The sequence below is a fragment of the Thermobia domestica genome, chromosome 16 (assembly GCF_964235325.1).
Source record: "Thermobia domestica chromosome 16, izTheDome1.hap1.1, whole genome shotgun sequence".
Lineage (NCBI taxonomy): Eukaryota > Metazoa > Arthropoda > Insecta > Zygentoma > Lepismatidae > Thermobia > Thermobia domestica.
In genome coordinates this window covers 76,931,193-76,947,006 of record NC_137469.1, presented here as the reverse complement: position 1 = coordinate 76,947,006, position 15,814 = coordinate 76,931,193, and the positions used below count along the sequence as shown (strand labels likewise).

General features: G+C 34.1%; 1 protein-coding gene across 3 annotated transcripts in view; it reads right to left on the bottom strand.

Annotated features, from left to right (window-relative positions):
* Positions 1–8,687: 8,687 nt before the first annotated feature.
* Positions 8,688–15,814, bottom strand: part of LOC145673176 (uncharacterized) — a 244,208-nt gene continuing 237,081 nt past the window's right edge. For 2 of the 3 annotated variants that reach the window (XM_081742631.1, XM_081742633.1), the window contains 2 exons: positions 15,271–15,321; positions 8,688–11,108 (listed from right to left, as the gene is read on the bottom strand). In XM_081742631.1, the coding sequence (XP_081598757.1) occupies positions 10,965–11,108; positions 15,271–15,321 (195 nt within the window). In that variant the 3' untranslated portion in view covers positions 8,688–10,964. The remainder of the gene's footprint in view (positions 11,109–15,270; positions 15,322–15,814) is intronic. The other variant, XM_081742632.1, reaches the window with a different exon arrangement.

The following is a 15,814-nucleotide window of genomic DNA, read 5'->3' as shown; positions in this document are numbered from 1 at the left end:
TTTAAGAATATTGTGTCGATTCAAGCGAATGTGACGACGGTGCTGAACAGCATTTCAGTGGATGACTTCCTAATGCATTTTATAGCATCTACGAACGATCCCGCGTAGGTATGGCACCTGAAAGGATGTATGTAGGTAGATAACTAAGTGGTAATAACTTTTTCTGATATCGTTAAGTGTGTTATTTCAAGGTAATCTCGTAACTTATTGAACAAACTGTCTATTTGTCTGCGTGGTGTCTGCAAGCGCGCTCCTTCGTAATGGCAATTATTAGTGTCCTCCGTGATGTTTTACTGGCTATGCCACTGATCATTAATTGTTGCTTTTGGAAAGTTTGTAAACATGGTTCAGATTATTTTTCTTTCATTATTATACTATTATATAAAAAAAGTAAAAGTGACTCACTGATCAACATAAAGACCATACTACCTGAAGCGCCCTCAAAATATTTTCCAAAGGAGAAGGGGACAAAAGATAGACGCACAAGCAAAGTCGCGAATATACACACTTCATACACATGTAAAACAATTACACTTTAATATTTCATGTAAAACAATTCTTATTAGCGTACATTACATAACTTTATTAACTACAGTTGATATATGAAATACTGTAATGGGTGAGTAGGCGAATTTAATACACACCTATTTCGAAGAAGAACCGAACATCTCTCGGAAATTCAGGAGAGGGCAATCGCTCCTCCATTGCCCCCTACTGTGGGTGCTCATGTATACTATAGATAGAAACATTAAAAAGTTGAACAGGAAACAAGGATTTAAGATGAAACTCGGCATATGAGCTTCCAAATAGAAATAACCATACATGTTTGAGCATTTTTCGAAAATTCCGTTCTTAAACGGGGAAAAGGGGGCAATTTCTATATTACAAATTTTTGACTCATTATTGTGAAACTGGGAAATGTGATGATTCATTCAAGTTCGATAAGTAGGATTCGATATTTAAACTCTTAATTAAAAATAAAATAATACTCGTACATTTTTCGACATTTTCGATAATTCCACTTCTAATAGGAGGAAAAGAAAAGATATTGTATAATATTCAATTTTCCTACACAGAGAAAAACTCAATGCGAGTATTCATTTAAGTTACAGGTATGAAATCCGATATATAAATTCCTAATTGAAATAATCCGAAAAAGTGTTTCAACAGTTTCAAAAATTCGATTCAACAGGTAGTATAAAAATTTTCGATTCTTTATTCAGAAAATACCTAGTGTGAGGATTCGCTTGCGTTAGAGTAACAAAATTCGATAAACCCATAATCGAAAATAGATGAATATACGTTGCAGCGTTTTCGAAAATTCCGCTTGGAAACGGAAAAAACGGTTGATTTTTTCAATATTCAATATTCCCGTTTTATTTTCATCAAACTTTATTCTTCCTGTCCATAAGAACGGGTACTTCAAGTTGTTCTTTAATAAACATTCTTCATTTACTGTCAATCATGTTTAAAGATATCCGTAACAGACAAATTCCATTTGGGGGGCAGGAAGTTCTTTGGATTCCGAGTCCTCATTTGTCCATCTCCGTGGTTAGAACCCTAAGGTATTGCGCTTCAATACATTTGAGATCGCATTAAAACCCATATCTAATAGCTGTATGGTAGCAGTGGAAATTTTAGGGAGTTTTATTTTTTGTATATTGAAGTCTTTTAGTAGGATTGTTCCCTAATATCTTCATTCTATTGTTCAGTTCATGAATCAAAAAGAAGGAAACACTTTTGTGTTTCAATTCAAACAGAAATTCGTGATATCATGCCTTAATTCAAACACCAAACAATGCATTGGTTATGTTTTCGGATGTGATACGAATAAGTTTTATGTTCTGAAATTAAGCCTCTAGTTACTTAATTTCCTTTATTATGATGAGACTCAGTGGCGTATTTACGATTTTGTTTCGGGAGGGGCTTTGCTAACTTTCGGGGGGGGCTTTGCCTGGAAATGTGAAAATTCTGCAAGATATTTCATTTACTTTACTATACTAAGTAAGATTTCGGGGGGGCTTAAGCCCGGAAGCCACCCCCCTAAATACGCCACTGATGAGACTAAATATTCCGGTTGGTTCCTTTAGATACACAAGAATGATTGATAAATAACGATTAACAAGAGTGTATGTATAACATGTAGCGGTGTTGCAAACTGTAAAAATAATTTGAAGATGCACGTTGCTAAAACTTGATTCTTGATTGGAATGAATCATATTAGTATCGTTTAGAAACTTAGTAAATATAATTTTATATTCTGACAACACTGTTATGTCAGCATATATATGTTTGTGATTACTCTACAGAAATACTTCGATCTGAAATTGTCGATTTTTCTAATACGTACACTGAACCACAAAAGTATCTCCCCCCTAAGTGGTCTAATTCCATTACTTAGGGTCCAGGTAATTTGCAGTTGTGAGAACACCTAGACAGATGCAACCCAACTTACACGTAACTTATCTCGGCACTGACAGAAGTTACTAGTCCTGATCCTGGTGTTTATGTAGGTAAAATTGTAAACTAGGTGACTAACGAAACAGTTCTCCATTCTAAGATGAATCTCTATGGTTCGGATCGTGTTTTCCAAAGAGCACCATATATTAATCTCAATATTGCTGTGTATGTAATGTATTATTTCTTTATATACTGTACCTTTAGAGAAATAAAAATATTGACCACGCATGAATCAGGAAATGCTTGAAACTAGCTGAAAATATCAAATCTAGAACAACTGCTGGAAATAAGTTTGCAAATGATTGCCTCCATTGAGAGACCTTCTACAATTCTCCTCATTCCAACATCTTCTTCTTTCTGGAGGAGAGAAGATCTTGCTTGTCACACTGAGAATGTATTGAAATTGAAACATTTGAAAGTTTAAACCTAGACGTGATTCGAACCCGAGTCCGCCAAATAGAAGTTCAATACGCTAACCACTTACCTACCGCGTCACTTCATCTTTTATCTAAACTTTTAGCTAGTTAAAATCGTTGTATGTATACTAAATACTAATGCTCGTATAAGGAGACGTTCCTTATGAGTGTCCCAATGACAATCGAGATTTCCTTCTTTAACTCAAAAACAAGTTATACAGACCTTCGTCAATGAGGAAAATATCACAAAACCTTCTTCAAGTTGAGGCTACCTCATTGTTTTTAACTGCTCCCGATTTACATTACTACTATTATTCCTCATCGTAACTTCTAATTTTCAAAGAAGAAAAGCCGGCAGCATTTACGCCGATCCCAAGAGTTTCAGTACTCGTGCGCTACCTTAGCCAGCTGTTTGAAGTTGGTCATGTAAAATGTACAGAAAAGTTTGGGCAAGAGAACAGAACCTAACCAACCCCTGCGGAGCTTCTAACCTGTTCTTGCTGCTACTACTACTACTGCAACAACTATCATTATTATTATTATTAGTTTGAGTTGAGTTGATTTTTAGTTTAGCGTCCCTTTCAGCAGCGAGGCTATATGAGACGTGGACCTACTGATTAACGTGAAATCCGAACCACATGAGCTCCCGCCGGGAATCGAACCCGGGTCTCCCACGCCAAAGGCGCGTACGCTAGCCACGAAGGAGCTCACTACTACTACTACTACTTTTACTATGGATCCGTATAGTAAAACTGCAAGCTTATTTTAATGAAAAAAAGTGTTGTGAACATGTAAAAAATAATCGGTAAATCACTTTTTTAAGTATTATTTTCAATCCTATTTTAATGAAAAAAGTTTTATGAAAATTTAAAAAATCATTGGGCAGGGTTTGAACACACGCCAAATACGATTTTCATTACTAGCATGCTGCGCTAGCACGCTCGGCTACGAGGGCCGACAGGAGTTGGCCTTTACTTTCCGCTATATGTAGGTCATGACTCTTGATGTCTTATATGTATCGACCAATAAGAACAGATGATATCTGAAACTCTTGGGATCCGCGATAATGCAAGCCGGCAGACATTACTTTTGCATTCATTGAATTGGACCAACACGTGTAGAAAAAGAAAGTTCTCTTTTTATCTTCCGTAACTATTAGTTTATTGTTTTATCTTTGTATGAGGAATTTTTGGTAGATTGGTAAATTATGAAACTCATATGGCAGAGACACGGATTCGAATTCCGTCGTGGCAATATTTTTTTTCTTAATTGGAAGGTATTGTTTACGGAATTGATATTGTAATTATGTTATTCCTTTATTATTATTATTATTATTACTATTATTGCAAAGTCGAGACTTGGCTACATATTTTATATTTTATGAATTTTCTGATTGAATTTCAAGTCTTTTTGTTGAATAATCAACACACTCCATTGCATGGAAATATTATCCTGTTAATTTTTGTTTGTTTACGTGCACGCTACACCAAGCCTGGATACTACATTTCAGTTTTCTATATCTACGGGAAGTACCCTAAAGGTTTTGATGATCATAAGGGAGTAAGTAAATAAGTGATGAGATCAATGAACATTGTGTATTAACAACATTTAAAGTATCAGGTTGTCGGAAAAGTCATGACGTATTTCGGTAAAATATGAAAAATGATGATTTGTGGATATATACTAGAGTTATTCGGATTATGCAATAGTTTTGCCGTGAATAGCTAAGATGTTGAGCGTTTTGTGAATTAATATTGCTGTTTGTTTGGTTTGGTTTTAAAATTTGACCAGAGATGGCGTGAGTCAATGAAAACTTGACCCACGACCCACCGACCCACGGTAAACCACCCACCGTGACCCACTCTGATCCATGACCCACCATCCACCATGAACCACTGACTCCATCAAAACACATCGTCATCGATTCTTCCACGGCCTCTTGTCTACCGACTAAACAAGTTTACTCTTGTAATAAAACCAAGTTGTGAAATTTTAACTAATCGGAGTTTGAATTTCTACGGTCAATCGCTTAAGCACCGCTCTGTTACAATAACGATAGATCTGACATTTACGATATAAAATGGTAAAGTGTTTGTCACGGGCAAAATTACGATGAATTTGAATTAAATTATCATGGTCTAATTATTTCCTTCTTGAATTATCGATACTTTTCAGTGGAAAAACGGATGAAATTCGAAAGTTCCAAATCAAGGTAAGTAGACCAGCGTACAGAAGCTCACATTACATTTTTTTCTATTTTTCTCACAACTTTGTGGGTTGATTGCCCTGTGCTCTAAGCGCTCCATATAATAAACAAACTTCAGCAATTATTATAGTAGATAGCGCATGGTAAGCATATAGGAATACATAATGCGAAGCATTTTATTTTTTGTTGAGTTGAGTTGAATTGATTTTGAGTTTAACGTCCCTTTCAGCAGCGAGGTTATATGAAATGTGCATGGAATCTATGGCATGTGAGACGTTTAACATGGAATACGAACCACATGAGCTCTCGGTGAGAATTGAACCCGGCTGTTTTTCTTTCTCAATTTGTTTTTCAACTAATATCGATCGTTTTCGATTACTTTTTACGAACTAACCCACTATCAACTTACTATATATAGAAAGTTCCACCCTCCCTATAAAGAAGAATGTTAAAAAATGCTAGGAGACGTTCTGTTCATTTTCAATAAAGAGTTAATATACTGAATTTCAGCTCCGTAAGTTTAACGGCTTGTGAGATACTCAATTTTTTTTCGCAAATATTCGGATTCTCACTATCCCTTAGGATATGGTTATAACGAAAGCAATATGATAACATCCCAGTTTGGATTAAGGCCTAACTATATACCAAAACTCATTTTATTTGAATGCATTTTGGTTGTGATGATTAGGCACACATAGTTACATTCAATTTTTTATATAATAATTTATATATTACAAAGATTCAAAAATTTATTCTTTTCAGTAGCTAGCTTCTCTAAAAACTCATAGGCTGTGTCTCGAAGCCAAGTAGTAGTATAAGTCCTATTGCTATTATTACAATTACAAATATCAATATCCAAAAATGGCTCAAGTTCTTTTTTCACTTAGGGATACTCATCTCAGCTAAGTAAACAGAAACAAATGTAAAAGGGAAATGGAAGGCTTGAAAGTAAAACGTAGACAAATTCACCAGTGTTCAGAAGCATATTTTTAAATCACGCTCGACCTTACTCATAGGAGTTAAATGCGCGATTCTGGTTAGTTGGAGTTATCAGTTTCTTCCCACGTAGCATAAATATAGCAGAAATCAAGTACCTGTTACTGGTGGTCTTCGTGGCCGAGCGTACTAGCGCAATGGGCTAGTAATTATAATTGCTTTTGGTGTGGGTTCAAACCCGGGTCAAGGAAAGTGTTTTATTTTTGTATTTTATTTTCTAAATTTTCATAACACGTTTTTCATTAAAATAAGATGAAAATAATATTCAAAAAAGTGATTTACTTACGTTACGTGTGCAGTTTTGCTATACGAATCCACAGTAAAAGTAGTAGGAGGAGGAGGAGTAGGAAGACTAGTAGTAAGAGTAGTAGGAACGGGTTAGAAGCCCGGCAGGGCTCGTTTTGTTCCACCTTGCCTGTCATGATATAAATTTAACCTCAACTGCTTCTTCAATTTTCTTCTTCTTCAATTCCAATAAAGTGACAATTTTCTTCAATTACTACTATAATACACAATACATACATCAGAAGGTTTGGACAATCGCAAACTGCAAGCAATCAGAAACGTATTTTAAGTTTTTATGGCTACGGTCGAGGATGAAAAACTTGCTGTTCAGAAGATCCTGTATACAATACAGTGAGCAGAGTGGGTCGGTGGGTCACAGTGGGTCATGATGGGTGGTGGGTCGCAGTGGGTCACATGCTGTTGACCCATCGACTGACTGACCCACTCCAACTCTGGATTTGACAACACATAGAAGATGAAAGACCAAAAATTGCATGTTCGTCATATATTATTGTTTTACTTCAGGCAAGGGAAGAACACGCGAATAGTGTTTGTGATTTTTATTGTTCTCAATGTTTCTGTGCTTTTGTCCCTGTTCTTAAAGAGTTACTGGAAAAACTGTAAAAGTTAGTAAAACGCGTAAAAATAGGAAACATAAGGTACTGAGGAAGGTTCGTTAAATTAGTTAACTTTAAAAAATAATAATCCAGTGCCTTGACACACCAGATTCCAATCAATATGAGTATCTGTGATGTGTTAGAGTAGTGGCTTAAGCGTTAGTTTCATAATGTTGGGGTCGTGGGTTCGGTTCGGAAACGTTTGAAATAATGCTCGTGTTTTTGAGTGCGCATAGACTAGAAACCGTATAAATAATCTTGTATTTTGTGGTTCATAATCTTACGCTAGAACCTCTTAGCTGCTTGGTTATTACACAAGTTGATAGGAAAGCGTTTGATACGGCGATAACCACGTAAATTGAATTAAGATTAAATATTAGTGTTATATTTCCATATTTTATATTTAGATATGTTTAGTATATAATTTCAGTATTGTAAAGGTGATAACGTGTACTTTACATTTGCATGGTAAAATGTGATGTTTAGGGAAAGTAGTCTATACTTTGTTACTGATTACATGTTAAATGAAGGTTATATTGATTCCTGTACGTAAAGTTGCTCTAGTTCCTTCAGAAAGATAATTTAAACTTGCTGTCATTTCCAGAACAGAATTCAGTGGCTTGACAAGTGCTTAATACTGGTAATGCTAATATTGAGAACTAAATATCATTCCCCAACCATAAGGTAACCTACTCCATTCTTCACCACTTGAAGAAACCTGGAAAGTGTATTACTTCTGACGGAATTCTCAACACATCTAAATACATTTTTGGCAGAGCATAGTATGAAGGTCGACATCTGATAATACAACATACTTTTATATTGATCAGCAACTTGGAATTAGTTCTTCTAACGCTATATAGTCTTTTTTCATCATTCCTTTGAGTTTGGCAAGTACAGTTCCTACTTGAATATTTGTTTACATAGTTCTTTTTGCATGCTTTTTTTTTCAGTAGAAACTGGTTTCCTACACCCTAAATCAACTCAGTGGTAGTATTCTTGTTTCATATAACAATTCTGACATGATGCTGGTTCTCCCTGGAATACTGTGTTCCCCTGGACAGTGCTACAGCAAATCATCAAACAAATCCCAGCATTAATTGCTTGGTTGTCAAATACAAGAACTCAATTCTGGAACAGTAGCGAACACCTATTCCATTTCGTTAGTTATCATAGTTTTGATACGAGAACCAGTCTTTCTTTGCTACAAACAAATTCCTTATCATTGAAGGTGGACACAAGTTTCTTTTAAATTTTTTAACAGACGCAGAAGGAAAATCAATAAATAAATATAAAAGAGCTAGTACCACTGGAATTGCAAACTGATATATTGAGATTGAAGCTCGATATTGAATTCTATATATTAAAAAAAAGGATTATCATCTTTCTTCTGCAAGTGTGTTTGCTTTATCTTTTACTAACATAATAGATTATTATTTAAAAAACAAACAGATTATTATTAAAGAAAATAAACACAACGAGATTGTATTTGTAGTGTTTAGGCCCTTCTAAGTACGAGTGCTCTTTTCCTCCCATTCATTGTTCATGATGGGATAATAGACTTAAATTGTAGCTTTTAATATTTGTTCTTTCTGGAGAAAGGGGGCAGCAAATGATACCAATGCACGGGGTGGCAAATTGCCTAGGGCCGGCCTGTATAGCAGTGACTAATAATAGCCAAAGAGTGATAACATTATACAGGGAAACCAAGGGAATACAGCATTGTGTTAAAGATGTTACAAATAATTCCATCGAAAAATTAATTAACAACACTTAAACATATACATACATATTTTTATTGTTGTATTTCACATTGTTTTTCGTTTGAACAGTTGGAATACCTAACTCCAAATATTATACAAGTATAAATAATTATTTTGACAAATAAAATAACAGCACCAGTATTCTTTCTTTCTATACATCACTGGGAGAAAAAAATACAGGAAAAAAGACCTTTGGCTCATCTTTCCGCTTCTTAATAACAGTAATCTATGTATTTATATATTATATTATATTATATAACAATTTTCTGGATTATTTATAATTCACTTAAAACTCTATACCTATCATTGTTTAACGTTACCATAGTTTATTTTCGTAATTTGAATGAGTATTAGAATTTTTCTTTTAAGTATATTATGTACAAGTTTATACAAATATAACACAAATATAGTTTATTACAGACAACAAAGATTTGTACCCTTCAACAGTGACAACAATCACCCAAAACTTCACTGGGTAATAAAAAAAAGTCTAGAAACAAGAATAACCAGTAATAAAATTCTGTTAAAACATTTAACAATATTTTTTGTTTATGAAATTGCATTTATGATATGTGTACTGGAACACTGTAAAAATGTGTTCCAGTGCAATAATAAAATTTAAGTTACTCGAAAATGATTGAGAAACGATGTTTTATCCACAAGTGAGAGGACGCATTTGGTTTCCTAGGACATAATAAGTAGTAAAAGCGCAGCAAATGGTATCATTCAATAGACTATTGTGCCTAGAAGTGCAACGCCGGGCGTGGATAAATTATAGAAGATGAATATACAAGAATTATTCGATAGTGTGAATGTCCTTATTGATTGATTGTATTTTTCCCTATTCACCAGCGAAGTTATGAAGGTCTGATCTCACGCACGGATCTCAATTACTACTCAACTTTTTATTCAAGGCACTGTATATATAAAGTTCCAGCAGAGTTTAACCTTGTGAATATGCCTATCAACAAAGCGTTCTAGTCATGAGACTATGAAGGAGCTATGGGCTTTCCTTATTCTAAAGGTTTAGTCCCCTCGTACTATGGTCTGATCGTCATTAAGAATCTCTCAAGGAAAAAAGTCTTAAAGCGCATATGCATTACAGTACTCTTCATGAACGCATTGCGCCAAAATACTAGTCCCAGCAGATTATCTTGAAGTTTCTATAGTGATGGTGTTGACTGTTTAAAGTACAGACAAAAGTACTTCCCTGTATCATGCGTTCTCTACTTCTAATCAGGTTCACCTCAATCATTTTCGTGTCAGACAATTGCGTATATATAACTGAGACAAATTCCACATTTACAGTGCAAATGCTGTATTCTCCAAATACTTCTTCACCAGCAATTTTAATGTATATTAAAACAGAGATTATCAGTATAATAATTAAAATAACTTGAATTTTTGTTTAGGTATTCATATACTCTAGAAACACGAGTATTTAAGTATAAACTGCCAAACTGTTTAGAGTTCGGTAGATTAAAATGCAATTCCTTAAGATTTGATTATGAGATAATTCTTAATTATTCCATATCAAACCTTGACTCAGTTTTAGAAGTAATAATCGATAATCGAACTAAAATTAATATCATTCGACCAATATTTTTGCTATGTTGATAGATCCCAGGTAAGTAGTTCGTTACGATTTTGGTAACCCGTAAAATATGCAAACTATCATACTTTTAGGTACGATTTAAGAGATATTATTTCGAATTGAATAAACACAAGATAAATAAATTTAAGTTGATAGGTAAATGGTCATACAACTTTATGTCCAGAGTTTCATGTAACAAGAATGGTATACTTTAATAAAAATAATAATAATAATAACTATAACACAGTTTCTCAAGGAGCTATCACTTGTAAGAAGACAGAAATCTCAACTTTCTTCTTGAATCCTTTCCAACAGTAACTGATCATACACACAATATTAACACCCGTACAAGTAAAAAGGAAAAAAAAAAAACGCTCACTCATTCTTCTAGTTTAGTTTACGTTCGTAGAAAACAGTTGTTTTCAAGATTATAAAATCAAAAGGCACTTGACGTTCATTTCATGACAATACCGTAATAATAATAACAGTAACAAAAAATTTTTAAGTTTTTCTTTCATTACTTAGTAACTTTTTTTTAAAAAAAAAAAGTTTTATCCGTCTTGTAACTAACACTGCTACATCTATTTTATTGCACTCATAAATACAACACTGGTGCACACAATAAGTTCAGCTAACTGGTTGAGCAAGTTTAGGGGTATTTCCCGGATTGAAAGATATCGGACGATATCCTTTATTTGGACTAAAGGGCTGCAGCACTGTAAATCCTAATTTTGTTGAGCTTCCTTCGCCAGCTGTAGGTGAAGTACTTTCCTACAAAACAAAAAAAGGAAAGGTATATGAAAGTATGAGTTATATCTAAAAAAGTCAAGAATAACTACACTGTATATCTGAAATTTAATATTACATTTAATAGTAAAATGTGTTTTGTGTAATATATAATAAGCACTATTTTTAAAATCTGTTTGTACGAAACAAAATTATCCGACAAATTAATTTCATCAGTGGCGTCGTATGCAAGGTTTAGAGTTTTAACCCCCCTTGCCAAATAAACTATGTAAGAAATAAACATTTACCATATGAATATATATATATATATATATATATATATATATATATATATATAAAAGAAGGGTCAGTCAAAACGTTAGTAACACTACTCAAAAAAACAAAGTAGGATAGAAATTTTACAGTAACTTTATTTGTATCGTAAAGTTACATTTACAATCTACTTTTAACGTAATCACCTCCGTTATTTAAGCATTTGTCGCGGCGTGGTACAAGTTTTTCCATGCCTTCCGGAAAGAAATCCCGTCCAATGCCCGATAACCATTCTTGGGCTGCAATTTTGATCTCTCAAAGCGACGATACCACTCGAATGACAAGTTCGTCTTTCATGGGGCCAAACACATGGAAGTCACACGGTGAAATGTCTGGGGTATAAGGAGGGTGATCCCACACTTCCCACCTAAACTTTGTCAGAAGTTCGCACGTCTCATCGTCAATATCTGTACGTCCGATTTCAAACATGCTGCACCACTTCGCGATAGCTTGACGTGACATTGTATTTTCATCATATACTTCATGCAAATGCCGATAAATTTTAGTGCAGTTACGCCTTTTCGCTCACAAAAAACGAATCACTGCACGCATTTCTAATTTGGACGCTACTTGCAGCTGCTGAGACATGTTTACGACTGATTATCAGAACACCTTCACTTGCCTCGTGAAAGTCGCTACATCATACGATACAGCTACATGTCTGCAGTGCTGCCACACAGTTTTATCAAAATAGGCTTTGACCGAAAATATTTACGAAGGAGTGCAACTAACTTTCTGACTGACCCATGTATATACAAACACCTGAAATTATATGAACTTGGAAGCTTCTTGACAAATTTGATAAATTTTTGCGTGAGCCACTGTTTTTCAGTGAGACATTAGTAAACAACAAAAATAAGAAGAAATCATAAATTAGAGCTATGTGATTCCTAGATGTTGTATTTAGACTTAATCAAAAAAAGTAAGAACAGAAAATCTTTGTTTGGAAGTTTAAATACTGAATGTTTCGGAAAGAAATGTGCTTTCTTTCTTCCTTATGGAGTTTATCAGAAATCCTAAGAATCCAAGTATTCTTGTATCTGTATATACCATACATTTTAAAATTATTCTAGGAGGGGAAAGCATGAGAAAAGAAACGAAAGAAAGAGACTGGAGATATTTACCGAGAAGAAAAGAACGAAAACGTTGAGCTATTTTCCGAAATTAAAATCACATAAGCATCAGGCATTAGAAATAGCAACCCAAAATTCCAGAAATATTCACAAAATTTTCAAAAACAAAGCCAAACTTGCACATTAAATATTATTAATACCTTATTGAAGCACGTGTCCTTTTTTACTTTAAACCTAAAATAGATGCTTATTTTAGGTTAATATCTGTTATATGTATGTACTCGTACTTATGAATTTCTTTGTTTGCAACTGTAAGTAATGTTATAATATACAGGGTGGCCCATAATAGTGTATATGGTGACTGACTGTAGTATTTGTAATTCTGGACAAAATGTTTCGATAACAACACTGTGTGGCCTGAGAGTGGGAATAACGGTCACTGCATAGAGCGCTGGCACACTATGCCGTACCAGTGCGAGAGTGACTAAACGAAACATCCTCGAACCGTTAGATTGGTCGACGTGGTCTGTTGAGTGGTAGGCTCGACCTTGCCATTTACATCACCTGACTCTTTTTATATGGGGTGTTTTAAAGGACAAAGTATATCAACATCATATACGCATTTTGTTCGAACTACGGAAAACTATCACAGAAGTTGCACAGGATACCCCAGTACGAGACTGTCAAGATGCTTGTGATAACGTTGTTCTTGGTGGCCCATGCCATGGAGAACAGAGATTAAAATTCTTGTAAGAAAAGGTGTGAGACTAATGTGTTTATGTTCAAGTTATGTTGCTAGTTTCTCTATCGCAGTCTTTGAAACATCATATACATAAATATGGGCCACCCTGCATATCATTTTCAACGTCATTGCGTTTCTTAAACAATCGTGATCATAATTAGACACCACCACTATAATTCTTCTGTGAACATTTTCCGAAAAGGTTTTAAAAGGGAAATGTATGCTAATTGCTCAATTCATTTCTAAAGAAAACTATCAATCTTGGGAAAATTAATATTTAATTTTGCTCATGACTGAAGAAAAGTAGCTCGTAATATTGTTGAGATATTAATATTATGAACATTTCTGGTTCTTTGGAGTTCGGCAACTTCATGTTTATGCCCACGCGTGAGACATTAACCGATTAAATATCGATGTTGACTACCTCCTTTGTTTTTTCTTTTAACACCTTGATTTATATGGGGGATTATTATTTTTTTATTTTCTTGAAATTTTAATAGTTTGATTTTATGAATTGCTACTTCAAATCTATTTAAATGTCTCTTACTTCGTAAAAAAATTACATTTTGTTATATTTAATTTTAATATTTAATAATTAATTTTTCTTTAAGTATTATTAGACTTAAATATAATGCAAATTCATTTTGAAAAGTACCAAAGGACATTTATCTAGACTTGAAAAAGAAATCAGAAAAATTCCAGTTCGTTTGAAAGGAGAAATAAAATAATATTCCAAGTACAAACTAATGAGATAAGAGCGCAAAGTGGTGTTGGTGCTCGACACCCTTAAACGGAGCAGTTATTTACGAAAATATACAGGATGTTTCAAAACAACACCAGCAACGTTTGGAAGGTGATTCCTGACACCAAAATAAGACAAAAAGTATAGACCAACCTGGGTCCAATGCTTCCTTTCGGAGTCATGGGCTGCCAAAAACACGAAAAAATGAACTTTAAAATTCCATATTCCCGAAGCTATGGGACCTACCGTAGTCGGGTCAAGACTTTATGTAGGAACTAATATGTCCCCTATTCAAATATCCATGTTTCAGAATCCTAAGGTACTCACATAACTATTTTTATAGAGGGAGTTTGGCTATGAGCATATAATTTGAAGTACTCACCAGCTACCTCTATACAGGTTGTTGCGGAAGAATCGCAGGATTCTGAAACTTGGGTATTTGGATAGGACACCTACTAGTTCCTAAATGCAGTCTTGACCCGACTACGGTAGATCCCATAGTTTTGGAGCTATGGGCCTTTAAAGTTAACTTTTTCGTATTTTCGGCAGCCTATAACTCTGAAAGGAACCATTTGTATAAATACATCCAGGTTGGTCTGTACTTTCTGTCTTATCTTGGTGTCAGGAATCACTACCCAAACATTGTCGGTGTTGTTTTGAAACATCCTGTATTGCAGGATATTTCAGCGCAATTCAAACAAATTTAAAGAAAAGAAATGATAATAAAAGATAATATATGTTTTCGATATGTTGAATTTTAAGTTCCAATATCTCTTCCTGAATGTATGTTTAAACCGTTACCGATGAGCTTAGAAACTCATCAACACAAATGTACATGTAAATATGTCACCTTATAGAAGACAAAAAATGCATATAAGCATATACTAACTCACCAAAACATATATGTTTCTCATGCATAATGAACAAACAATAATGTTGTAACATAAAGTAAGACAGACAGTTATTTTTTTTAATTTTTTCTAAATTTTTGAAATATAATTAGATTTCAAGAACTGATAGATTGTTAGCATTAGATAAACATAAAATTTTTAATCAAAGGGAAACAAGAAGTGCGACACAAGTTTTTCTTTGAAAGTATTACTCGATAAAGTGCTAGAATGTCTTCGAAATAATTATTCAAAATACATTCATGCAGAAAAAGCAAGACATTCCAAGTTGATGTCAACATGCTGCACACATGGAATGTTGCAGAGAGGGCTTGCTTCATTACATAAAACATGAAGAAAGCATTTTTTTTAAAAAAAGCTTCAAGCACACTTTTCTTTTTCTAGATATAACGCTGTAGTAAAACCTTACCAGTAATGGCTCTAGATAGCTTATCCTTTTTGGGCGATATAACACTTTTCTCTGTAATTAAACAAAATACATACTGAACAATTTTAGAACCTTCCGTTACAGCTATTTCATATACGAAGTAAAAGCAGTATTTTTATCTCAAAATCGATTCTTAGCAACAAAGTAAAATATCCAGTAAGCAGCCTTTTTGAAGTAGTTATTAGGATGATCCTTACTTTTTGAATTCCGAGAGTTTTTTTTAAGTCTTCCCTTAAAAAGTTCCATATTAGACCAAAGTAGCCCACGATAAAAACTAGCTCAGTTGAATAATATTAAGTGGTGTCGCAAATGTCCTTAAGTTTTCAATGCATATACAATATACAATATAAGGCAAAGGTACCTTGAAAGTTTGAAATGGCTAGAAAGAGTGATTATATCTGGAATAGGGATAATGGAGGTAGAACTGCATTTACTACTCTATACTATCATCATGGAGGCCATCTTGGGTAGAGATTTACAATTTTTAATAGGAAGAGGGTAATGTGACATATCGTTTTGGGGTATC